This window comes from Brachionichthys hirsutus, chromosome 1, assembly GCF_040956055.1.
Source record: "Brachionichthys hirsutus isolate HB-005 chromosome 1, CSIRO-AGI_Bhir_v1, whole genome shotgun sequence".
NCBI classification, from domain to species: Eukaryota; Metazoa; Chordata; class Actinopteri; order Lophiiformes; family Brachionichthyidae; genus Brachionichthys; species Brachionichthys hirsutus.
The window spans coordinates 950,096-973,977 of NC_090897.1; the positions used below are offsets into that span (position 1 = coordinate 950,096).

Genomic DNA, 23,882 nt, shown 5'->3' on the forward strand with positions numbered 1-23,882 from the left:
GTCTTCTAGTCACACTGATTCTTCTTCTTCTCCTGAAACACTTCGCCAGCAAAGAATCAATCAGAGAAATCGATAATCGGGAATCTTGTGTCGTTTCTTGTGTTTTTATTTTTGTAGTTATTCCCAGATAAATCTCAAAAGAATGTAAAAAAAAATCATTCAAAGAAAACTAAAGAGAAAGTCGACGAGAGCAGAGGACAGAAGAAACATGATCAGAAGTTTAAACTGGTCTCTGCTGGGATAAACTGGTTTTAATGGCGTCCCGGTTTAGCTCTGGGGTCACTGGAGTGAGTGACATCATCATCAGGCTGCGTGACGTGTACACAGATGTGGGCGGAGCCTTTGCTTTGTGGTGACGTAGCTCGTTGCCTGTAACGCGGTTGTTCCAGTGTTTTGGGCTCTCGGGGCCGCCGTAGGCTTCTGGAGCCTTTCATTCAGAGATGACGAGCGCATCTTTGTCTCTGGGCCTGTCGGATCGGGTCACACTGACGGGTAAACAACACCTGAGCGCCCTCAGGCTGATACCGAGGCCACGCCCATCCTTCCCATGAAGGATCATGGGAAGGAAAAAAAAAACAACAACCAGGAAGAATAAATCATTTAAGTCAACGGGACGAGGGAAAATCTAGAGTAACGGATCAGCCCGGCAACGCCAGGGCCCGGCCCGGATACACGGAGCCAGGGCCCGGTTACACGGAGCCAGGGCCCGGCCCGGTTACACGGAGTCAGGGCCCGGCCCAGATACACGGAGCCAGGGCCCGGCCCAGATACACGGAGCCAGGGCCCGGCCCGGTTACACGGAGCCAGGGCCCGGCCCAGATACACCGAGCCAGGGCCCTGCCTGGATACACGGAGCCAGGGCCCGGCCTGGATACACCAAGCCAGGGCCCGGTTACAGGGATCTGACCCTCTAACCGGGCCAGGGCCCGGTTCTGACTGGTTGGTTTGGTAACCGCTTCTGGTTGGAGGCCGTTCGCCAACGGAAAATCACACTAACGTGATTTGAGCTCGTTCAATGAACACATCTTAAAAACCCGCAACTTCCTGTTAGGGGCGCCGTTAGTCAACGGGCCCAGCCCCGTCCCGTAAACGGCAGCAGGTGATTTGCAGAACTAACCGACCGCAGGACATCAATAAGAACAAGTGTCTTCATCGCCGGCGGGTTTCAACATCTGAAGCAACAACAGCCGAGTCTTAACAGCAGCTGGTCGCGCGCAGGGCTGAACGGACGACCTTCGACCCCGGGATGAGTTCACTGCCCCCGCCATGTATTCACAGGCTTCCTGCATTGGGTCCATCAGAGCTGGCGCTGAAGGTGGGGCCCAACGGGCCAGCAATCGACTCCCATGCTGATCAGGTGAAGGGCCTCGATGTTAGCATGCTGGCTAACAATCAGGGGAAATCAATGCAATCATTGATCGGCTCTGGAGTTTCCCTGCAGTCCAGAACCGACACAATCAACGATTCGTGCTCCACAGAACCGGTCTGGATCAGAACCGGTCTGGCTTATGCTCCCTGGCGACCATCGTTAGCGTTAGCATGCTAATTCTCCGGACTCAAACCTTTGGAGTGTTTGTTTTTAAAGGTCTTTGACCAAAGCAGGATTCAGTAAATCGACACACGAGGCTGCTTTCCGTCCGTCAATGACCCCAGAAATCACACAAAACTAATCTGCAGCAGCAAACAGGCCGGTGAAGATAATCTGTGGGAGTCAGGGTGGGATTATTCCACTGCTGTGGAAATACAATCCATTCATATTCAGAAGAAGGTCAGAGGTCATGTCCTCATCTTCCTCCTCTGTCCTTAAACTGTTCCAGCTTCCCAGTGAATCCGGGTCCAAACAGACGGGCTCTCAGATTACATAATCTCTCTCCTACACGCGTTACTCTCCATAATGAACACACTTTAACGTGTTACCGTGGTTACATCCCCTCCCACGGTACACCTAGGGAGCACACATCACAACACCGTGACATCACTACTCCCACACATCCAATGACAAGTCAGAGCGGGCAGCCCGCCCCCTGATTGGCTGCTGGTCGTCCGTCAAAACGTCCTCATGTTGTGGCGAGATAACGACTTTGTCGATTGGTGATAATCAATCACCAATAGTGAGCAGAAGAGAGTGAGACACGTGACCAAAGCCCCGCGTGCGGCGTCGATGCCGAATCCTCTTAGGGACCACGCGGCGCCGCGTCGTCATGGCTGCTGAACAATGGAGCGAATCTGAGCAGCGTCACCGTTACGTAAGAGTCCGTGTGAGCCGTTAGCCGGCGGCTAACGGCAGCAGCTTAAAAAGCATCCAGTCAGCGTGAGAAGTTCAAACAGCGAGCCACGATACAAGGCAACCAGACCCGGACCTGATCCGGGGGGGGGGGCGACCCCGCCCACGGACCGGCCTCCAGTTCAGGACGTCTCCAACTAAAATCCGTCACAGAGATGGAATCTACACCAATCAGCTGATTCCATGAACGTACTTCGTGCTAACGTTAGCATTTAGCACGTCCCGCCGCCCCTCCATCCATCCCTCCCCCGGACGTCACCCGTCTGCCGCCATGACTACAGGTCGTCCCGCTGTAGCTGGTAGGCGGGGTCTGACACACATCCCAGTGACCTTTGACCTTTCGTGAGGTGGAATTTAGAGAACCGATGACCATTAGATGACATTTAAAGAGGTAAAAATGATTCCAGCTCTTCTTCTCGTCTTTTTTTCGTCTTTAGTTCTTTGTCCCGTTTCCTCATTGTGTTTCCTCATGCGTGTGGAGACGAGTCTTTATTTAACCCTAACCCTCTACCAGGGGGCGTCGACCTCCGCTAGCACCATCGTCATGGAAACACAAACCATCTGAAGCCCGTCTCCAGACGACAAATGAGATCCAGGGCCAGATTTTTATTGGTGGTCACAATGCCTGCCATGAGGTCATCGGTTGTTCAGGACATGGCACGCCCCGCGATGATGTCACTACGATGATGTCACCACGATAACAAGACTTTGGAGGTCTCCCTCGTAACGAAAGAGCTTGACCCGGTGAACCTTCACCTGGAGCCCCCTCCCCCCCACTGACAACGAGAACTTGACCACTTCACGTCGAGTCTCGTAGCCCCGCCCCCTGATAATGACTCGGGTTCCTGAGCGTCTGGACCGTGACGTAGAATGGTATGTGTGTCATATTGTTGTTGTTGTGTTGCTCCAGCTGCTTTGTGTTCCGGCTGACAGGACGGTCGTTCAGGTTCATCGGCCCCGTCGCCGCTGGAGGAACAAGAGATCACACAGGAAGCGGTTGTTTGTTGACTTCCTGTTGCGGGTCGGCGGCAGACGATTGGCTCGGGGTCGCCGGCCCAGTTTGAACCGGCTGTTTGAGGAGGGAAGAAAAATACGTGCTGGGGCCCCGAGTTCAGGAGGAGGGAGTCTTCCTCTGTTCTTCATCTCCCTCTGTCTCCTTTCCTTTCCTTCCCTGCCTCCTCTTCCCTCGTTTTATCTCTCATCCTCCATCATTTCTTCCTTTTTCCCCCACTTCTGTCTTTCATTTCCCAAGTTCCATTTGATTTATTTTTTCCTTCCCTTCTTCCTTCCCTTGCCTCCTTTCTTTTATTAATTAAACCTGGGAGACGAGGGGCAGGAGTTAACCGGCACAGAGCCTGGTCGTAAAAAGAAACGGTCCGTTTGGTTCTGGGAAGGTGTGACGATGGAAAGTCAGACTTATCGGATCAAAATGAGAAGAAAAGAAAAGGTTCCGATTGGATCATCTGATCGATTCAGTTCCGGCCGCCTGATGGCGCCGACTCCCTGGAGCAGGAAACGCCGAGCTCCTCGTATCTCCTCCTATCACCTCCCACCAGGCTGGGGAGACGCTCACGGGTTCCTCTAACAGAACAGCTGACAGCATTTTAAAGGTTTATTCCGATGTTATCACACACACACACACACACACACGCACACACACACAGGAGACGTCCCCGATTGTCTCGTCTCTTTTAACGGAGACCCACGCGGTTCAGACTTCTCTCTGAGGACGTTAGCGGTCCTTTGACTTCTGGCACCGGTTTAATCCAGTTAAAGCTGATAAAGTTTATTTTACGTTTTTTTGTGAGTAATTCGATTTTTATCGATGAGGCGTTCTCCTCATGCAGCGGTGTCGGGTTTCACCTCAGATGTTTCATGATGCTCAGCTAGCCCTTATCTGAGCAGAGGACCGCCGTGTGAGGGTCGAGTCTCAGATCCAACACAACAACGAACATCCAGGTAGGGAGCCGGTCCTGACAAGCCGGTTCTGTTAGAAGTCTCAACTTCTAAGACACTTAACCAAACACAAAAAAACAAACAGAAAAGCTAAACAAACAAAGCAAAGCAAAGAAACAAACAGCTAGCTAACTAAACAAACAGAGAGCTATCCTAACTAGCAACCAGCTAATCAATCAAAGAAACACACCAACAAACAACCATTTACAAAAACAATTATGGTTAGCTGGTTGATTGGGATTGGGCAGAAACTGACCAATAGATTTCCAATCACCTTGTTGAGTGGGCGGGGCCTGGACCAGAGGAGACCCTGTGTTGTTGCGGGTCTGGAGGAGAGGATTGATCATAATGATCAGTGTGAGTCAAGCCCCGCCTTTCTGTTAATCTGTCCAATGGCTTTAGCCCAACCACAAACCAGCCAATCAGAGCACTGGAGGAGGCACCAGCGCTTCAAACAGCATCTTGTCGTTTCCAAGGCGATGGAGGAACCTGCGAACGCAGCGACGCTAGAGCTCAAGATGGAGTCCTCTTCTCCGAGAGTTGAAATCACCAGCGTGGCGGCGGCGCCTGACTCTGCTTTGACTCGGACTTTACCCACGATACGGGGGACCAGACTGAGCCATTCCTCAACAGATTTATCCGCTGCCTATGAAGCCGCCCTGATCGGTGATTAGCCCCGCCTCCATCTGAAGCCCTCTCGAAGTGAGGGAAACGAGCCTGCGGCTGCAGTGGCTGATGGGAAATCCACAGAGGGGCATTTGTTCAGGTGACACTTTCACAGCTCCAGGCTGAGCATATGAAGGCTAGAACTGGAAACATCTACCTCACACTGGAGGTCACACTGGAGGTCACACAGAGGTCACACGGAGGTCAACCAGTTTGAGTTCTGTCAGCTGATTGGCCCTCATACGAGCCGGCTAACGCACGCGGCTAACGAACGCCGTGGAGGAGAACGACGCGAGACATGAAGCGCTAATCCGCTGCTTCCACTGCAGACAGGGGTCAAACTCGCTCCTGGACACCTCCCTGGGGACGTCCCACAGGGAGGTGTCCTCAAGGAAGACCTCGGACACGTTGGAGAGCGTCTCTCAGCGGGATCAGTCGGGATCCCTCCGGAAAAGCTGGAGGAGAAAGTCTGGAAGTCCCGGCGGAGACTGTTGCCTCGGCAACCCGGCCCCGGATGAGCGATGGATGGATGGACGGACGGACGGACGGACGGACGGATGGACAACCATTAATAGTTAACAGCTCACATTCAAACATCTGCTAAATGTTTTTAACAGAATTTTACATCTCCAGGCTGAAGAGAATAAATTCAGATTTTTCCAGGCGTGCTTGAACACAACAGCCTGATCTGAAATCAGCTGATTAGCATTAGCCTCCAGAGCTAAACGTTCACCACTGGATTGATCACCAGGAGGCGCCTCCCTAAGGTGATGCTTGTTGCTGATCAGCTGACTGGTGTTATTGTTTAGGTGTCGTCTGATTGGACGTCACAACTTCCTGCTATAGATGCTAGTCGGTGGCTAAGCTAACCGGTCATCATTAAAACAGCGGCAGGAACCGTTTACTGCCTCAAACTCAAACCACGTTGTGTTTCTACCCAGAACCTCCTTCTCCTCCACGGCTCCTCCGGATCCGTCCAGAGCCTCCTCCACCCCCCCCCCCCACCCCCCAGAGCGGAGCTGGCAGCTCCCAGCGCCGCGGGGAGCGTCCCGCCTCGGCTCCAGCTTTTTATTTGCTCCCTCGTTGAATTTTATTTACTCTTGAAGGAGTTTGATGATGAACAGCCGTGAAGCGATATCAGCTCCTCTGGGAGGAGGCCGGGGGGGGGGGGGGCTGCACTCGGTGGAAGCTGGACGCAGAGACAGAGAACCGAGGGGACAAGGAGCAGAGGAGACAAAGAGACAAGGAGGAGGAGACAAGGAGCCGAGGGGACAAGGAGGAGAGGAGACAGAGAGCCAGGGGGACAAGGAGACAAGGAGGAGGAGACAGAGAGCAGAGGGGACAAGGAGACTCACTCCTAACCTTTTTTTGCTCCCTTCCTCCTCTCCTCTGACTGTGTAGTTCATCCTCTCATCCTCCTCTCCTCCCTTGGCTCTGTGTGGTTCATCCCTTCCTCCTCCTCCTCCTCCTCCTCCATTGCCGAGCGTTGCCTCATGCAGCCGACCTGCAGATGGGACGTCGTTCTCTTTAATATTTCAGCTGCAGGTTCTCCTCCTGCTCCATGACGACATTTAGAGCTGAGGAGGTGTAATGCTGCTCCAGCACCACCGGGGAGCACGAACACAGCGAGGAGGAGGAGGAGGAGGAGGAGGAGAATATTAACGCGCTTGTTCTCTGTTCTTGTGAAGATGAATGACCCTCTTCTTCCTCGGTGGTCGTCTGTGGATCATCTCGGTCCTAAAAGCAGCAGCTTCAGTGTTTCTGTCACCATCACTATACTCTTCTCTGATTGGCTGACATGAACAGGTTCAGGATCCATACACAGAGTTTATGGATGGAGTTTATCCTCAGGATTTACCGCCTGTTCTACGGCTGTATTACAAACAACAACACCCGAAAACCAGACGTAGATCAGTCCAGAAAAACACTGACTGAACTACAAAGGCATCTAAAATATGAAGAGTCTGTGTTCTGCAGCAGGCTAGCATTAGCATGTCTGCAGCAGGTTAGCATTAGCATGTCTGCAGCAGGTTAGCATTAGCTGGTCTGCAGCCACTATGGAGTTTATTTATGCCTCTATAAGAAAGGCATCAGCAATGTCATGACATCATCAGATAAACTGTATTGAACAATGTTAGCTTAGCATTTATTTTGTTTTTACAAGCATTGCTAAAACAGTCTGAGATTGCTGCTAATCCCGTTTCTCATGTTTGCGCCGCTAATGGCGGTTTGGAGGCGAATCGCCGCTCAGAGCGAGGCTTCAAAGCAAGGCTTCAAAGCAATGCTTCAAAGCGCTACGTGTTCGGTTACTTCATCGGGACATTTTAACCACGTCATTTATCTTTAATTAATCTATTCAGAATTGTACACACGCGTGTAAAGAGTTTTACTTCACTACATTTACTGACAGCTTTAGTTACTTCTTGCAGAACAAGTCGTTTTAATCTCATTTAACTGAACATGCTTTGATTTTATATTTTTCATTCTGATCAGGTCTTTCAAACGGAATAATATTCAGGACAGACATGGAAGGAATATTACCATTAAACTGTTTGCTGTCCTTTTGATGCAGCAGTAATAAAATAAAGAACATCTACATAATAATAATAATAAACTGATTAGTTTACATTAGAATACTTGTACTCCATGTTTTATGCAGGACTAGTGACAGAATTTAAATATTTCTCTCTTCTCAGGCCCGATGGATAAACTTCTATTGATTAAATCCCCGTTATCAGCCTGAAGGGATGCAGGCAACCGGTTTGCCTCAATGGAAACGTGACGTCAGCGGCTAATGAGCGGAAGCTGTAATCTATGCGCGGAGGGCGCCATCTATGGGTCAGGAGTGGGAGTGGCGCCAAAGGCTTCAGCTCTACTGCTCAACTCGACTGAGCTTCGACTCCAACTTCTGGACGGCTGTCAGTAAATGAGAGATTCGGTTCCGAGCAGTCAGAACTAGTCAGAATCTATTATTTAAAGGTTCCGAGGTCCAAGCAGAAGTTCTGAGGGGCCAGAGCCTGCAGACACGGCTGTTTTAAAGTGCTTTATAAATAAAGTTGAGTTGCGTGTTCTTCTATATCTATCTCCCGTCCATCTGTCTCTGGTCTGTCCTGCTTTAGTCTTTGCTTGCCTTGTCTCAGATGTCTTCTGGTTTTCTCCCGGCCCGCTCTCTCTCTCTTGGTTGCCTACCGGATCTCTCTGGTGCTGGTCGTCTCTCAGTCTTCTCTCAGTCTTCTCTCAGTCGTCTCTCAGTCGTCTCTCAGTCGTCTCTCAGTCGTCTCTCAGTCGTCTCTCAGTCGTCTCTCAGTCGTCTCTCCGTCTTCTCTCAGTCTTCTCTCCGTCTTCTCTCCGTCTTCTCTCCGTCTTCTCTCCGTCTTCTCTCAGTCGTCTCTCCGTCGTCTCTCCGTCGTCTCTCCGTCGTCTCTCCGTCGTCTCTCCGTCGTCTCTCCGTCGTCTCTCCGTCGTCTCTCCGTCGTCTCTCCGTCTTCTCTCCGTCTTCTCTCCGTCTTCTCTCCGTCTTCTCCCCGTCTTCTCCCCGTCTTCTCTCCGTCGTCTCTCTGTCGTCTCTCAGTCGTCTCTCCGTCGTCTCTCCGTCTTCTCTCCGTCTTCTCCCCGTCTTCTCTCCGTCTTCTCTCCGTCGTCTCTCAGTCTTCTCTCCGTCTTCTCTCCGTCTTCTCTCCGTCTTCTCTCAGTCTTCTCTCAGTCGTCTCTCAGTCGTTTCTCAGTCGTCTCTCAGTCGTCTCTCAGTCTTCTCTCCGTCTTCTATCCGTCGTCTCTCAGTCGTCTCTCAGTCTTCTCTCCGTCTTTTCTCCGTCTCTTCTCCGTCTCTTCTCCGTCTTCTCTCCGTCTTCTCTCCGTCGTCCCTCCGTCTTCGTCCCAGAACTGTTCTGACTGGGTTCGGACTGAATCCCAGCTGCATCCTCCCTGTTCCTGGCCGTGTCCCGGCTCTATCCCGTCTGTATCTCAGCCCGATCCTGCTTCAGTGCGAGCGCCATCAAACCTTCATCCTCCTCTCCTCTTCATCGGTCCCGGCTCCTTCTCGGCTCTGTTCGCTCTCTGTTTGGGGAAACACTCATGATCCCAGCAGACAGACGCCAGTCCTCATCCTCGGTCCGGCTGCACCCAGGATCAGTTAGTTTAACCCCCCTGAAGTTCAGCGTCTCACAAAGGGGGTCTCTGTGTGTTCTGTGGGGTCCAGGGGGGGTCCCAGGTTTGGATGTGGACAGAGCCTCCAGCTTTCTGCTGAGTCAGGCATTTGGTTTGTGTGAAGCAGCAGGAGATTTTACCGATCGCTGAGGGATTATGGGTAATTTCAAAGTCAAAGAAAACAAATGATAAAGTGTGGACTGAACATCTTCATCCATCTGGTGTTGATTCCACGATCATTATTCACCATCAGAGTTATTATCATTCTGGTTTCTACTGCCCACACGTGAGGAGTCTGGCTTGTTTTCTGGAGGGGGGGTTGGGGGGGGGGGGGGGGGGGCAGGCAGCATAAGGATCAGAGTGCTATTCCCAGACAGAAAAGAAGCGATGTGATGAAAGAGGATGACTCCTCTAATTCGTGAGCCACTCTTTTTTTTTTTTTTTCCCCAGCACATTTTTCTATTTGGTATGTTTCAAATTTCTATCAAAGTGATTTAATCTAAATGTATTTAAAATGAAAACTAACCACGACACACAGGTGGGACCAAATATTTAATATCAAGCTTCTTTACTTTGTTAAATTTGTCCTTAAAAACAAATTTCACCTCCAAACATTCGCTTCAGACTAAAGTCCCGCCTCTCACTGGAAAAACAGCTAATCAGACACGCGGATTGAGAGCTGGCATTTTTAGTGACCAATCGGACTCCAGGGATTGGGGATTTACTTCCCTTCCGCGTTTCGCCAGTTTTGTTCCTCCGCGCTTACCATAGTTTTAGTTTGTGCAAACATGGCGGCTGATAGCGGTAGCGGCGAGGATTTCGTGAGTTACGGAACTCCGTTGGAGCCTCTGGAAGAAGGTGGAGGCCATTTTGACATTTTAAATGAACAGTCTTTGCACTTTCTGCTGTTTAACGGCGCGAGAAACGAGCCAAGACGTTTCCAGCCTGAACTGCACGATGCTAAGCTAAACAGCACTAGCTAGCAACAAGCTAACCTAGCTGCTGCTATTCGTAAACCAGACTTCAGTCGAATATTTATCAGATTTCGTTGTCATTACCGGATGAATGATTTTACTCTGCATCGTGTTCGTTACGGATAAATGCGAGGCGTTGCGGGACAGTGGGGGACAGTACGGGACAGTGCGGGGACAGTGCGGGGACAGTGCGGGACCCACATAGTTCAGCTCGGCGGCATCAAAAACAAAAGACCAAACACAATTAAATATCATACGGTTCATCCGCCCGGTCCAAACCTCCATGTCCGCGGGGCGGCCACGCGTCGGTCCTCCGGTCCCGGTAGCTCCGGCTGTATTTCTCTACCCGGTCCCCGGTGATCGTCCCCGGTGATCCACACGCAGGTGCGTCTGCTCCCACACCTGGATGGGCTCTGTGACCACGCCCAGCGCTGTCCACGCAGGGATCAACAGAACAGCTGGCACACTTGAAACCATAGCAACGCATACACAATGACCTCTGACCTCCGGATAGTCTCGTCCATCGCATCTTCTAAGATGTTAAATCTGCATCTGGTTTGAATTCAGACGTTCCGCTTTGTATTAAATGCTGTATGTTTTACTCCCACCTGCTGGCGGCAGCAGTAAATATTATTATTGATCAGAGGCGTGTGTTTTGATCGGCAGACGAGCCGCCGAAGAAGCCGGTCCCGCTCCACGAGCAGACGGTGAAGGATGAGAAGGGACGCTACCAGAGGTTCCACGGGGCGTTCACTGGAGGCTTCTCGGCGGGATATTTCAACACTGTCGGCACTAAAGAAGGTCAGAGCCGCTGAGGGTCAGAGGTCGGCCATGGTTCAGCTTCACCAAATGTCCTGCTAAAGAATGAGATTTATTGACCCGGGGAAAAGTCTCTCAAAGTTAGGTGGAGCTTTTTAACTGTAATTCTCCTCCTCCTCCTCCTGTGGCTTTCAGGCTGGGCCCCGTCAACCTTCCTGTCGACACGGCAACAGAAAGCCGAGAAGCAACAAGTCCGACCGGAAGACTTCATGGACGAGGAGGTAGAGGACATTTGGGGGCTTTTACCTTTTATCTGAGACGATCCTGCTCCTCCGATCTGATCGACAGGATTAAATGATCTGCTGTGAGGGAACAGATTATAATGATCCAAACTGACCCGAGGTCAGACTAAAACTGATTCAGTCAGGAGTCAAATGGATCTCCTGAAGCTCCTCCCCCCGTGTCTGTGGAGAGGAACGTGGGCTCTGGTGCGGCTGACTGTCGTTGTTCTTCCTGTTCCTCAGGACTTCAGCGAACACGGCATCGCTCCCAGACAGATCACCACCAGCCGGGAGTTCTCGTCCGGCCGCAGAGACGAGGTCCAGGAGAAGGCCCGGGCCGTCTGCGCCCAGGCGTCCCTCATCGCCGGGGACACTCTGCTGGAGGAGCTGATCGCCCCCGCCAGGTAGGACGGCGTCCAGCCCGGGGACATCGCACAGGAAGTGACGCTCCAGCCCGGGGACATCACACAGGAAGCGACGCTCCAGCTCCTTTGCTCTCTCTGTCTTCTGAGGAGCGCTTGTTTTCTCCTTCAGGTTGTCCGTCGGGGTGGAGCTTCTGAGGAGGATGGGCTGGAGGGAGGGGCAGGGCGTCGGGCCGCGCGTCAAGAGGAAAGCTCGCCGGCAGCAGGCGGAGACGTCCCGCCCGAGGGACGGAGACGGCAGAGTCCACGGCTGCAGGCCCCCCCCCGGGTCGGAGGAGTCGGAGGTGAGACGAGCCGTTCCGGGACGGGCGTGGAGCCTCCGTGTCCTCCGACGGCAGGACGAGGACGCTCATCCTCACGTTTCCTCCTGTGTTTGGTCCGGCAGCATGAGGATGAAGATGACGAAGAGTTCGCTCCAGAGGACGTGACCTTTGCCCCGAAGGACGTGACTCCAGTCGACTTCACCCCCAAGGTGGGCGTTCAGGGTCTGGGCTACCGGGGCCTGGACCCGGGGCTGGCGCTGCTGGGCCGGGGCGGACCCGAACACATCGACCTGTTCAACCCGCAGTCCGACGCCAGGAGTCGGCTGTTCGGAGACAAACCGCGGAGCTCGCGGCGAGGGGGCGTGGCCGGAGAGGTGACCGACCGAAACGCTCGATCGGCCCCTTTTTACTAACAATGAACTCCTGAAGTGACGCTTTGATCCTGCAGGCGTTTGGAGTCGGGGCCCTGGAGGATGATGATGATGAAGAGGTTTATCACAGAGACTCCATGTCCAGGTACGACACGGTGCTGGGGGGGGAGGAGCCAGGAGACGGGCTGTACGGCTGGACGGCGCCGCAGCAGTACACCAAGAAACGAGGTGCTCGTCATCCTCCGCTGGCGTCGTGCGTTTGAGTCTGTCGACCAATCAGAGGCTGCTAATCCTCCGTGTCCCGCCTCCACAGGGAAAAACAGAGACGCGTCGTACCTCGGGAAAATCCTGGAGGGGTTCACGCTGGCCAATGACAGGCCTGAAGAGAAAGCAGTGAGACGTCTGTCTGTCTGTCTGTCTGTCTCCGTCTGTCTGTCTGTCTCCGTCTGTCTGTGACGGAGTCCCCCACTCGTCTCACGCTACTTCCTGTCTGTAGATCTTCCCTCCCCCCCGTCTGCCCAGCGACTATCGTCCGGTCCATCGTTTCCATCCGTCCGTCGTCGCGTCTCTTTCCGGGGTCAGTCCAGCGCTGGCCGACGCCCTGAGGTCCTCCAGGGGACACATGGTGAAGGAGGAGCCCCAACCGGGAGGACGCCACCAGCTGGACTCGGGCCAGAGGAGGACGCAGCTGGGAGAAGACGCCCTGCAAGGTCGGGGACGAGGACACCGTGTGTGTGTGTGTGCGTGTGTGTGTGCGTGCGTGTGCGTGTGTGGGCGTGTGTGTGGGCGTGCGTGGGCGTGTGTGTGGGCGTGTGTGTGTGTGTGGGTGCGTGGGCGTGTGTGTGGGCGTGTGTGCGTGTGTGTGTGTGTGTGTGCGTGTGCGTCTGTGTGTGTGTCTGTGTGTGCGTGTGCGTCTGCGTGTGTGCGTGCGTGTGCGTGCGTGTGTGGGCGTGTGTGTGTGTGTGCGTGTGTGTGTGCGTGTGCGTGTGTGTGTCTGTGTGTGTGTGTGTGTGTGTGTGTGTGTGTGTGCGTGCGTTTCAGATACTGACGTCCTGTTCTGGTTCTGATCAGGTCCCAGTTCCGTCATGGATCTGCTTCGGCCTGAAGACAGACAGCGACTGCTGAACATCCGCAGCTCCTCCACCGAAGCCGGCACCCAGGTTTCCCATGATGCTTTGCTGCCGGCTGCGGTCGCCCCAGCCTCCGCCTCCGCCGGCCTCCAGCAGGAAGCCTTGGCGGCGTGGAAGGGCGTCCCGACCGCCTCCCAGACCTTCAGGCCGTTCGACAAGAACCCCAGCAAGCAGGCCCGCTACGAGCTCTACGTGGACCGGCTGAAACGGGGAGACAAAGGTGGGACGCCGCCCCGCCCCGCCCCGCGTCACCTGTGAGACGCGTCCTAACGCATTCCTTCCTCCGGTGTCCCAGACGCGCTGGAGCAGAGTCTGGACCCGGGCCTGACGGAATGGGAGCGCAGCAGGGAGAGGGACGAGTTCGTCCGCGCCTCCATCCTCTACCGGCCCACCTCCTCCTCTCTCTCCTCCCGCTTCACCAGGGCCACGGACCGGGAGGACGGGGACAAGGTGGAGGTCAAGCAGGAGGAGAAGGAGGTAGGAGGTCTCCGTGGAAAGGCTGTAACCTAGGTAATGGGGGGGGGGGGGTCACGCCTGGGGTGAATCTGTCTGTCTGCTGTCGTCAGGGAGACGAGGACGGCAAACAAGCCGCCGTCAAAAAGAAGATGTTTGGAAAACTGACCAGAGAATCGTTCCAGTGGAATCCAGACAAGCTGCTCTGCAAGAGGTTCAACGTCCCCGACCCGTACCCCGGGTACGTCCCCGTCCCCGTCCCCGACCCCGTCCCCGACCCCGACAGGACGCCGTCCGTCTGAATGTGCCTCTGTCTCGCTCTCCGTTGCCGTGCGACAGGTCAGGGATGGTCGGACTTCCGAAGGTGAAGAGAGACAAGTTCTCCGTCTTCAACTTCCTGACGGTGAGCGACGGCCGGGAGGCGTCGGGTGAGTTCGTTTCCTGTTTACAGCACACAAACAAACATCAGGCAGGAAGTAAACAAGGCCTGCTCCTCCTGCTGCTCCTCCTGCTCCTCCTCAGCTCCTCCGATGACTCCGGGGCCGGACAAGAAGTCTCGGTGGGACGTGTCTGACAAGAGGAAGAAGGACCCACTGGGCGACCTGCTCACTGCTGCACGAAACCAGAACCAGACCGACCCGGGACAGACCTCTGGTCCAGCAGGGGGCAGCAGAACGGAGGTGGGGGTGACTAATGGTCTATCCTCTGGAGAGCGATCAATAAATCTGACCTCGTGTTCTCTTCATGCAGACGTCTGAGGATCAGCAGAACCCGGGAAAAGAGGAGCAGCAAGAGGAGGAGGAGGAGGAGGAGGAGGAGGGGGAGAGCAGGCCTCCCATGGATCTATTCAAAGCCATCTTCGCAGGTTCCTCTGATGAGAAATCCTCCTCTTCATCAGAGGGAGAGAGCAACGAGGAAGAAGAGGAAAATGACACAAAGGAGGAGGCCCTGCCCCTCTTTAGTATTCCCTCCGTCTCCTCCTCCGTCACCACCTCCATCTCCTCCTCCGTCACCACCTCCGTGACCTCCTCCACCTCTACCTCCACGTCCGTCTCGACCTCCGTCACCTCCTCCACCACCACACTGGGGCAGCAGACGGGTAAGAATCCACACGGGGAGCGATCTAATCACCTCCTCCTCCTCATGAAGATTTTGTTAAACTTCAGTGTTTGTTTGTTTCTCTTCTCCTTTCATCTAATCGTTTCTCCCAGAACTCCCAGTAGAACAGGAGGAGGTGCTGACCTGTTGCTCCTGCACTGATTCTATCACTTCTTCTCCTCCTGCAGTGATTTCGTCTCAGAACTCGACTCCGCAGCAGGCGGAGTTTGGTCCGAGGCTCCCGCCTCCATCTGCGGCTCCGCCCTCGACAGGTGAGTTTATTTAAAGCATCGTTAGCAGGGAGACCGCTAGCAGCCACCAGGGAGCGCCAGAGACACGTAATAACTGGGGATGAACGATCATAATTTGCCTTTCGCTCCCTTGTGCAGCCAGAGGAGGCGCCACCTCCTTCTGCTCCCCTGTTGAGAAGCGCAGTAAGACTAAGGAGAAGAAGAAGCAGCATTCCAAACGCAGGAAGGAGAAGGTAGAACAGGAAGAGGAAACGTCTCGTCTCACCGGTTCTTCTTCTCTGAATCGTGCTCAACCGGTTCGTTTTTTTACCACAGAAGAAGTCGAAGAAGAGTAAACACAAGAAGAGGAGCAGAAGAGACGAAGACGAAGACGATTGGGTGCCGACAGAGGAGCTGTCCCAGAGGTAAACGCAGGGAGGCCGAGTCCGATCAATAAACGAACCTGCGTGTAATCACCTCTGGCGTTTCTCTGTGGCTCCTCCCCCCCCCCCAGGCTGAAAAGTGTCCAATCGCACCAGAGCCGGTGAAGAAGCAGGAAGTGTCCTCCGCGAGGACGACCTCGACTCTCATTTGACACAAACGAAACGTCCTGATGAAGTCGTTACCGTTGAATAAACCCACTTTTATTGATCGCGGGTCGATGCGTGTGATCAGAAGGTGCTCTGCTGCAGGCAGCGGCAGCCGCAGCCGGCGGGACACTCGTCCTGCCGCCGGAACCAGTCCACCATGTGGACCGTGTGTCCCCCGTGGCCGCAGCTCAGGCAGAAGTTGGAGGCGCCGCGCACGGCGACGTGGCAGACGGCGCACTGGAAGGCGAGGCGCCTGCAGACGGCGCACTGCGTCCCGCGGGCCTGGCTGCGGCAGTGGCAGCAGTACACGCCGAACTCTGCAGGGAGACGGGGGGGTCACCACGGCAACAGGCGTGCGTGCGTGCGCGTGCGTGTGTGTGGAACCGTACCGACGCCTCTGTGCGCCTCGGGGGGGCAGGACGTGAACTTGAGCACGTCGGCCCGCTTCTCCCTCAGACCCCAGCGGTGCAGGATCTCGCCGTAACACTTCTTGAAGTCGTCAAACTGCAGCGTGTTGGTCGGATCCAGCAACCTGCGGGGGGGCAGGAAGTGACATCGAGAGGACAGGAAGTGACATCGGGAAGACAGGAAGTGACGTCACCGCCCTGCCACGCCCCCCCCCCCCGTGTTTCGCCGAACTACCTCTTGTTCATGTCGTGCTGCTCGCGATCCCGTTCACCGGGATCTGCGTAACTCTGGTTGCCGTGGCGATAGTCATCGGGAGAGGATTCGCCCCAGGGCGTGGCGTGCTCAGAGTCTCGGCCTGTCGTGGAGAAGGAGGCGTGTAAACGAGCTGCGATGTCCATTGGGGGGCGCTGTGGAGACTCACCTGTGCTCCAGGTGGTTGAAGTAACGGCGTCAGAGATGCTGGAGGAGGAGCCTGAGGTGACGGAGTTGGACGTGTAGCTGGACTGAGACAACGACACGCATGTGACTAAAGACACGGAGACGGTGAGAATCAGCACGTCCACGACGAAGGGAGGAGACTGACGTAGCGCAGGTGGTGCAGGGGGGGCGGGGGGGGCATGGCGGTGCGTGACGGGTGATGTCCAACCTGGAGACAACCATCTGGAGGCGGAGCCTGAGTTCTGAATACACTGCACAGCATGGCAAGCGTCTGGACGTCGCTCATGTGACTGTAGTGATCCAACCTGGAGGACACGAGGACACTCCGTTTTCCTACGGCCTCCAAACGCCTCGTCAGCGCTAAAGCAACACGTAGCATTCAGGCGTCGGAGGCCTTTCATTGGCTACGCCGTGAAGCTTCCGCTCCTGATTGGAGGACGTAAACTCACAGAGTCTCCAGCAGGTGGCGTCCAAACGGGTGTCTGGCCCATGGCGTCTCGGCGTCCGGGTCCGAGTCTGGACTCAGGTCCTGATTGGTCGCTGCAGATGCCAAGGCCCACACCTGCAGACGACAGCCAATCAGAAAGAGCGGTGTTACAAACACGCAGACACCGGATCCAGAGGGACACCTGGACCAAACGCTGGACCCCCCCCCCCCCCCTCCGGAGGTCTCGGGACGACGTCGGGACGTTTGTGGAATCTTTGATGAGAGAGAAGACGGCGCCTCACCTTCGCCACGTCTCTGCGTCCGACGGCGAGCGCCGCCGCCGCGTTCTTCTGGCACGTTTCCTGGATGTCGTTCGCGTTCAGACTGACGGACAACAGGCGCACAAAACACACGGAAACGGTCACCGAGCGTGAAGGCGCGGCCGGCCGGCCGGCGTCTCGGCGGCGCTCACATGTAGCTCTCCCCCAGCGCCTTGTGGACCGGCAGCAGGCAGGAGATCTCCTGGATGATGACCTTCCCCGCCAGCTTGATGGGACGGCCGCCGGAGTCGGACCCGTCTCGCTTCGTCTTGAACCGCCGGGATTTCTGACGCGCAGACAGACAGACAGACAGGAGGACGCGGAGGCGGGCCCAGAGAGGACAGAGCGCCACCCGATTAAAAGTGGTCTGACGGAGGACGTCGACGCGGCGACGAGACGACGGCCGGTAACGACGAGGCGGCCCGTTGGGAATCGACCAATCCTCTGATTGGTCGTCTGTCTCCAGGCTCGACTCGTCACTCGGCAGTCTTTCCGTCGCCGTGCCAACAAACCGATTGTAGCTTCAGGAAACAAAAACTGAGCCGAATTACAAGAGTTTCAAATTAAAAGGCAAAACGAACTCGGCGCGGCGGCGGCGGAAACTTACCTGATGGCGTCAGACGTTAGTAATAAAGCTTCAGACATGACGCTGAAATTAGCCAAGATGCTAATCACTGATGCTACAGAGGCCAAGCTAAAGCTAATTACTCCCGTTAAATTCTATAGGTTATATATATATGGGGAGGGGGAGGGGTTAGCCTAGCCTAGCCTAGCCTAGCCTAGCCTGGCTCTGTTGAATGTTCAGGCACGGACCGCTATTAGCCACTCTGAAGCTAACAGCGTCGCCATTGATGACGTTTGATTTCAGGAAGTAATTTTTTTTTTTTTTACCTTTGCTTTTCTAATTGTTTGTTTGTTCGTGTTTTAACAACCGTTGAGGGGGCGGGGCTAACTGTTCTGCGCCAACTGAAGGTAGCAAAGACGCTGCTAGGAACATTTAAATAAGACAACGTCCAGTTTGACATTCAAAATACACGGAATACGTTGACTTTGTTTGACACACGTTTGTTAGTCAAGGAGACGACGGCCAATCAGTGACATGCAATGAAAAAAAACAAGGTTCAAATCTGAAGGACAGGATAGGAGGAGGACAGGGCTCAATACCGGCCAATCACGGAGGGTTTGGACAGACCAGCGGCGGGAGGCAGAGATTGCGAGCTTCTGATTGGAGGAGAATAGGAGTGGTCAACGGCACCACAGGGGCAGGTGATTGGCCGGAAAAAAAACAAAAACAAATAGAAGCCCATCAGGAAGAGAGAGAGAGAGGGGGAGAGAGAGAGAGCGAGGGTGTTTAATCACCACAGGACATTAGTGAGGTCATCAGGTGAAACAGAAAGCTGGCAGTGCTCTCGATTCTCAGGTTCCCTGAACTACCCATGAACCCAGACAGGGGGCGTGAACCCACGGAGGAGGCGGAGCTTCACACAGAAGCGATCGTACCGTAAACCCTAAACATTACAGATCTAGAATGTTTCAAACTGAACGCACGCTGCAGCAGGTTCAAAAGAGATGGGGCTAACGCACACACGCGCACGCGCACGCACACACACACACACACGCACACACACACACACACACCATTTAAACAGTGACAACCAGCCAGATGTAGAGGAGAAACAGAGCAGCTGATCAGAGGTCAGACCTGTGTGTGTGTGTGTGCGTGTGCGTGTGTGTGTGCGTGTGCGTGTGCGTGCGTGTGTGTGTGCGTGTGCGTCTCACCCGTTCTTTATAGTAGAAGGACGAGATGGAGACGGTGTCTTTGTCGGAGCGGGTCGGGCTGCCGCTGTACAGCCGCAGGGCGCTCTGAGACTCTGAACGCATCTTCATGGGAGTCAACACTCCGCTGTGATAGGCCGACAGCGCCGACAGGGACCTGGAGGGGCGGGACGGCACGCAGACAGGAAGCGAGGCTAAACGGTTAGCTTAGCTGCACCAGAGGGGAAACGACCACCAAAGCTAACGGCTGTGTGGGGCGCCTGCTCCTACCTGGGGGTGGGCTCCGTGGGCGGGGCTGTGCGGTGCATGGTGATTGGTCGGGTGAAGTAGACCAGGCAGCCGGTGCCACAGAAACGGGCACCGGAGGTCCGAGGGAACGGGATGTTGGCGTCCTGAAGAACCGCGGGACAAAGTCACGAGGGCGGAGTCGCTAGATCAGACACAACCATTGGCTCAGGGAGAAGCGTCGGCGCCCTCACCTGGTAGGACCCGTACGTGTTGGCGACTCGAGGGAACGCCTGCAGGACCGGCGTGACGGGGTTGGACAGGATGAAGGGACCAGAGGCCGGACCGTCCCCCTGGGTCTGACGGGAGAGACGCACGATGAAGGTGGAGGACGCTTTATTTCACGTCTGATCTTTAAACGGGCGTCCGGGAAGACAGACGTCGTGGACGTCCTGTCTGGGGGGGGGGGGCGTCCTCACCATGTCGGACTCCAGACAGGACACCAGCTGCCGGACGCACGGCTCCAGACAGTTCTGGTTCCTCTTCACCTTCTGAAGAGACGTGTCTCTCAGAATCTGAGGAGAGACGTGGCGTTACGGGCGTCCGAGCGGTGCGTTCAGGAGCGTCCGTACCTTCTGGATCTTCGTCTTCATGGTGGAGGGGATGGTTGTCGGGGAGACGAACTGGAAGCTGGGCGCGGCGTTGTTGGGGTACTGGGCAGGAAACTTGACCACCAGATGAACCTGATGGCTGCCGAAGTGAGCCGACACCGTGCAGCTGCGGTTCACCGCGTCCATCTGGACGGCAAACAGCGTGAGGTCACTTCCTGTTCCTGCACCGGAGCCGACATCAGAGGAGAAACGTCTCACCTCCACGTCGACGTTTCTGATCTGCAGGTTGACCAGAGAGAACTCCTGCTGCAGCGTCTGGGGGACGCCGGGACCCACGGCCGAGTCCTGGCGAGACCCAGAGTCCCGATCTGAGACAGAGGGATGAGAGGAGAGACAGAGGGATGAGAGGAGAGAGAGGGGGATGAGAGGAGAGACAGAGGGGTGAGAGGAGAGACAGGGGGATGAGAGGAGAGACAGAGGGGTGAGAGGAGAGACAGAGGGGTGAGAGGAGAGAGAGGGATGAGAGGAGAGACAGAGGGGTGAGAGAGGTAAAATCATCTCTTTCCTGTTGGTACACCTACTATAGCATTAGTTGCCATGGTAACTGAGCCTGACTCTGTTCCTTCTCACCCTGCAAGCCGTCGGATGCTGAACCACCAACATGTTGTCCGTCAGACTCCTGAGCCGATGGAGACTTCTCCGAGTCCCCGGCGAGCGACGCCCCCTCCATCAGGTCCTCCCCCAGATCACTGACACACAGCTGCATCACAACAACAACAACAACAACAACAACACAAACATCAGGACCAACCGGAGGAAAGAGACGCTCCGAAGACGAGGACTGACCTTCTGCAGCTGAGGGTCCACCCTCCATATCCGCAGGGTCTGGTCTCGGGACCATGTGACCAGCTGGCAGTCCTTCGAGCCTAAAGGCAACAACAACAACAACAACAACAGAGTAATAGCAGTTAGCAGCTAGCAGGTAATAGCAGTCAGCAGGTAATAGCAGCTAGCAGGTAATAGCAGTCAGCAACTAGTAGCAGCTAGCAGGTAATAGCAGTCAGTAGGTAATAGCAGCTAGCAGCTAGCAGGTAATAGCAGTTAGCAGCTAGTAGCAGCTAGCAGGTAATAGCAGTCAGCAACTAGTAGCAGCTAGCAGGTAATAGCAGCTAGCAGCTAGCAGGTAATAGCAGTTAGCAGCTAGCAGGTAATAGCAGTCAGCAGGTAATAGCAGCTAGCAGGTAATAGCAGTCAGCAGCTAGTAGCAGCTAGCAGGTAATAGCAGTCAGCAGCTAGTAGCAGCTAGCAGGTAATAGCAGTCAGCAGCTAGTAGCAGCTAGCAGGTAATAGCAGCTAGCAGCTAACTCAGAGAAGAAGAAAAATGTCTGCAGCTTGTGGAGTGGAAGGAGTTGCAGTCCACCGCCGGTTCGTGATTGGTCACCTTCTTTCTGAGGCCTCCACTGGAACTCCAGAACCATGTCGTCGTGTCCAACGAAGGCGTGGACGGGACTGTTGAGGTCCAGCATGCTCCATAGCAACAGACTGTTCTCCCTCCTCAGCTGAGGAACCATCACCGTGACCAGCCCGTTGGAGAAGGGCTGGGAGGGGGGGGGGGGAGGGGGAGGAGGAGGAGGAGGACTGAGTCGGAGCACCAGGAGGCGCCGCACGCCGTCAGCTCCTGATGCTCACCGTGTACCTGGCCTTCCACACCGGTACCTGGCAGGACAGGATGTTCAGGTACTTCCTGGGCTGCCGGTAATCCCAGAACTAAACACAGCGGATCAATAATCAATACATTCTCCTCCAGCCAGCGCTGCGTTCGGGGCCGCTCGTTTTCCTCACCTTCACGGAGTTGTCCTGGCCGGACGTGGCGAGGACGAACTCGTTGTCCGGATGCCAGTCGAGGCCGTGGATTTTGGACAGGTGAGCCGCCAGGTACTCCGCCGCCGTGTTCGGCTTCTGCTCACACACCAACGCAAACGTTAGCGCCGGCGCCGGACAGGGGGGGGGCGGGGGGGCGACCCGGCGCTCCCTCACCCGTTTGTCCCAGATCCGGACGTCTCCGTCGTGACTGGAGGCCAGCAGGTTCTGGTTCTTCCTGTTCCACTTCACCTGGGACGCCCCGGCTGGTGAGACGCAGACGGGGGAAATCAAGACCGGGAAACTGTGGTGCGTTCAAAGACACGCCGACGTCTGGCAATCCTCCAAGAAGGGGGGAAGGAGAGCCATCGCCCGGGTGAGGAGAACCTTAAGTTCTAAACGCTCACCGACTGTGGACAGAACCGCCGTGGGCTTCCGGGTGTCCCTGCAGAACCAAACGGAACCAAACAGAAGACGACTCAGAACCTCATCCCTCAGCGGACGAAACGTTGGTTCTGAACCGTCGGTTCCGCTCACCTGGTGTCCCAGATGTAGATGTAGGTGTCCACCGAGCTGGTGACCAGGACCTCCGGCTCGAACCAGGACCAGTCCAGATCACTGAGGACCAAACACAGAGGCGGCCCGCATCAAAGCGGGCCCCTGAACGCACCACAGAGAGGCGAGCTTTGCTACCTGATGACGCGGGTGTGTCCCTGCAGGGACGAGTGGACTTGTCCACAGCCGTCCCTCCAGGAGTAGAGGTCCACGCGCTGGTTGCTCTGGAGACGAGACGCGCGCAGTCAGAAACACGTCTTTGCGTCGGAAACCTTTTAGTCGTCGTCGACTCACCGAGGCGGCGAAGACGTGGGACTCGGACCCGTGAGGGTTCCACTGGACCGTCCCGACGTCCCACTTGCTCTGTCTGCTGATCTTCCTGGGGGGCTCTGAGGGAGACTCCAGGTTCACCATGTACAGGAAGCGGCGCCTGGAACGCACGTCCACACCAGAGACGGGTTTAGGGGAGTCCTTCGTCGCGGGGGGGGGGGGGGGGGGGGGTATTCATCGTGGTGCCTTCAGGTGCTCTGAACTTACCCAGACAGCACAGCGTGTGAACCCAGGCTGTCCACCGACATGGCAGTGGCCTGGAAACACAGGGGGGGGGGGGGGGGAAGAGGAGGAGGAAGAGGAAGAGGAGGAGGTCCGGATAAGAGATATCTTCCTCGTTATTCAGAATACTTTCTTTTTGTGACACTGAATAAATATTGTAAAAATCTATTTCAACATGAGAAGATGAGGGAGACAATGCTTCCGGTCCAACGTGATTAATTTGGTCCTCAAAGGTCATTGGTTGGTGTTGCTCCAATCAGAAATCATGGCCACCGCCAGCCAATCAGGTTACAGCTTTAAATTGAACAGCAGTCTGAGCGATGGAAACCTAGACAGACGTTTATTTCACCGAATTAAAATGTATATTACAAGATTTTTACTCAGAAGTCGGAAGATAAATATAACTATAAAGAGTGCAGCTAATTCTTTAGCGCTAATGTATCGTTTAGACTCGTCAGAGCTGCAAACAGAACGTCTCCACTCTTTGAACTTCTGTGACGTAATCGATTTTCTCATCGATATAATAATGAATTTAAAATGGAGGCGCCGCATTCTTTCCTCCACCTGTTCAAATACCTGAGCATCCCGAAACTCCACCACCACATTCTCGCTGCTCCAGCGAGCCGCCATCTTCCTCCTTCTACCGTCAACAAAGGGTCACGTGACAGCAAGAGCCTTCAGGCTGCGTTCAGGATTTGTGGGAAAATACGACATCGGACAGGATTTCCTTAAATAAACACTACGACAGATAATTGGCTTGATGTAACAAGTTAAAAGATAAATTACAAGGATAAGGTATTATAGATTATATATAGAGTATTATTATTATATTATAGACGAAGAAAAAGCTTTTGGGACCTTGATATAACATAAATTCCAAAGGTTTGTTTCTGAGCCCTCGTCTAAAAACAAAACACAGAACACTCCAAAATTATGTATTTTAAAAGTAATACGCGTTAAGAAAAATAACTTCAGGAATACAGTAATACACCGAATCACAGACTTTGAATAACGGAGGAAAGGAAAGTTTAACATTTCCCACTCGGGGGAATTGCGTTGAACCGACGCGAGACTCTTCCGTGTCCTC

The 23,882-nt window shown here is 54.7% G+C and overlaps 2 protein-coding genes across 2 annotated transcripts; one reads left to right on the forward strand and one right to left on the reverse strand.

Annotated features, from left to right (window-relative positions):
* The first annotated feature begins 9,828 nt into the window (after window positions 1-9,828).
* Window positions 9,829-15,677, forward strand: gpatch1 (G patch domain containing 1). The gene is made up of 19 exons (XM_068741873.1): window positions 9,829-9,910; window positions 10,693-10,827; window positions 10,981-11,066; window positions 11,310-11,470; window positions 11,601-11,772; window positions 11,874-12,125; window positions 12,200-12,350; window positions 12,436-12,515; window positions 12,619-12,832; window positions 13,194-13,472; window positions 13,548-13,729; window positions 13,819-13,946; window positions 14,045-14,133; window positions 14,228-14,385; window positions 14,456-14,804; window positions 14,992-15,075; window positions 15,193-15,287; window positions 15,370-15,458; window positions 15,548-15,677. Exons 1-19 carry the CDS (start codon window positions 9,841-9,843, stop codon window positions 15,579-15,581), a joined length of 2,808 nt encoding a protein of 935 aa, XP_068597974.1. The 5' UTR covers window positions 9,829-9,840; the 3' UTR covers window positions 15,582-15,677.
* On the reverse strand, window positions 15,658-23,433 carry wdr59 (WD repeat domain 59). The gene is made up of 27 exons (XM_068741862.1): window positions 23,372-23,433; window positions 22,781-22,830; window positions 22,538-22,673; window positions 22,382-22,467; window positions 22,226-22,306; window positions 22,096-22,133; window positions 21,866-21,954; window positions 21,671-21,787; window positions 21,518-21,595; window positions 21,270-21,426; window positions 20,675-20,754; window positions 20,459-20,588; window positions 20,087-20,196; window positions 19,850-20,014; window positions 19,697-19,792; window positions 19,472-19,576; window positions 19,263-19,384; window positions 18,996-19,149; window positions 18,381-18,437; window positions 17,369-17,502; window positions 17,199-17,280; window positions 16,919-17,031; window positions 16,615-16,774; window positions 16,453-16,534; window positions 16,266-16,386; window positions 16,013-16,155; window positions 15,658-15,940 (listed from the first exon to the last, which is right to left on the reverse strand). The coding sequence occupies exons 1-27, from the start codon at window positions 23,423-23,425 to the stop codon at window positions 15,705-15,707; spliced, it is 2,976 nt and encodes a 991-aa protein (XP_068597963.1). The 5' UTR covers window positions 23,426-23,433; the 3' UTR covers window positions 15,658-15,704.
* Between the last annotated feature and the right edge of the window lie 449 nt (window positions 23,434-23,882).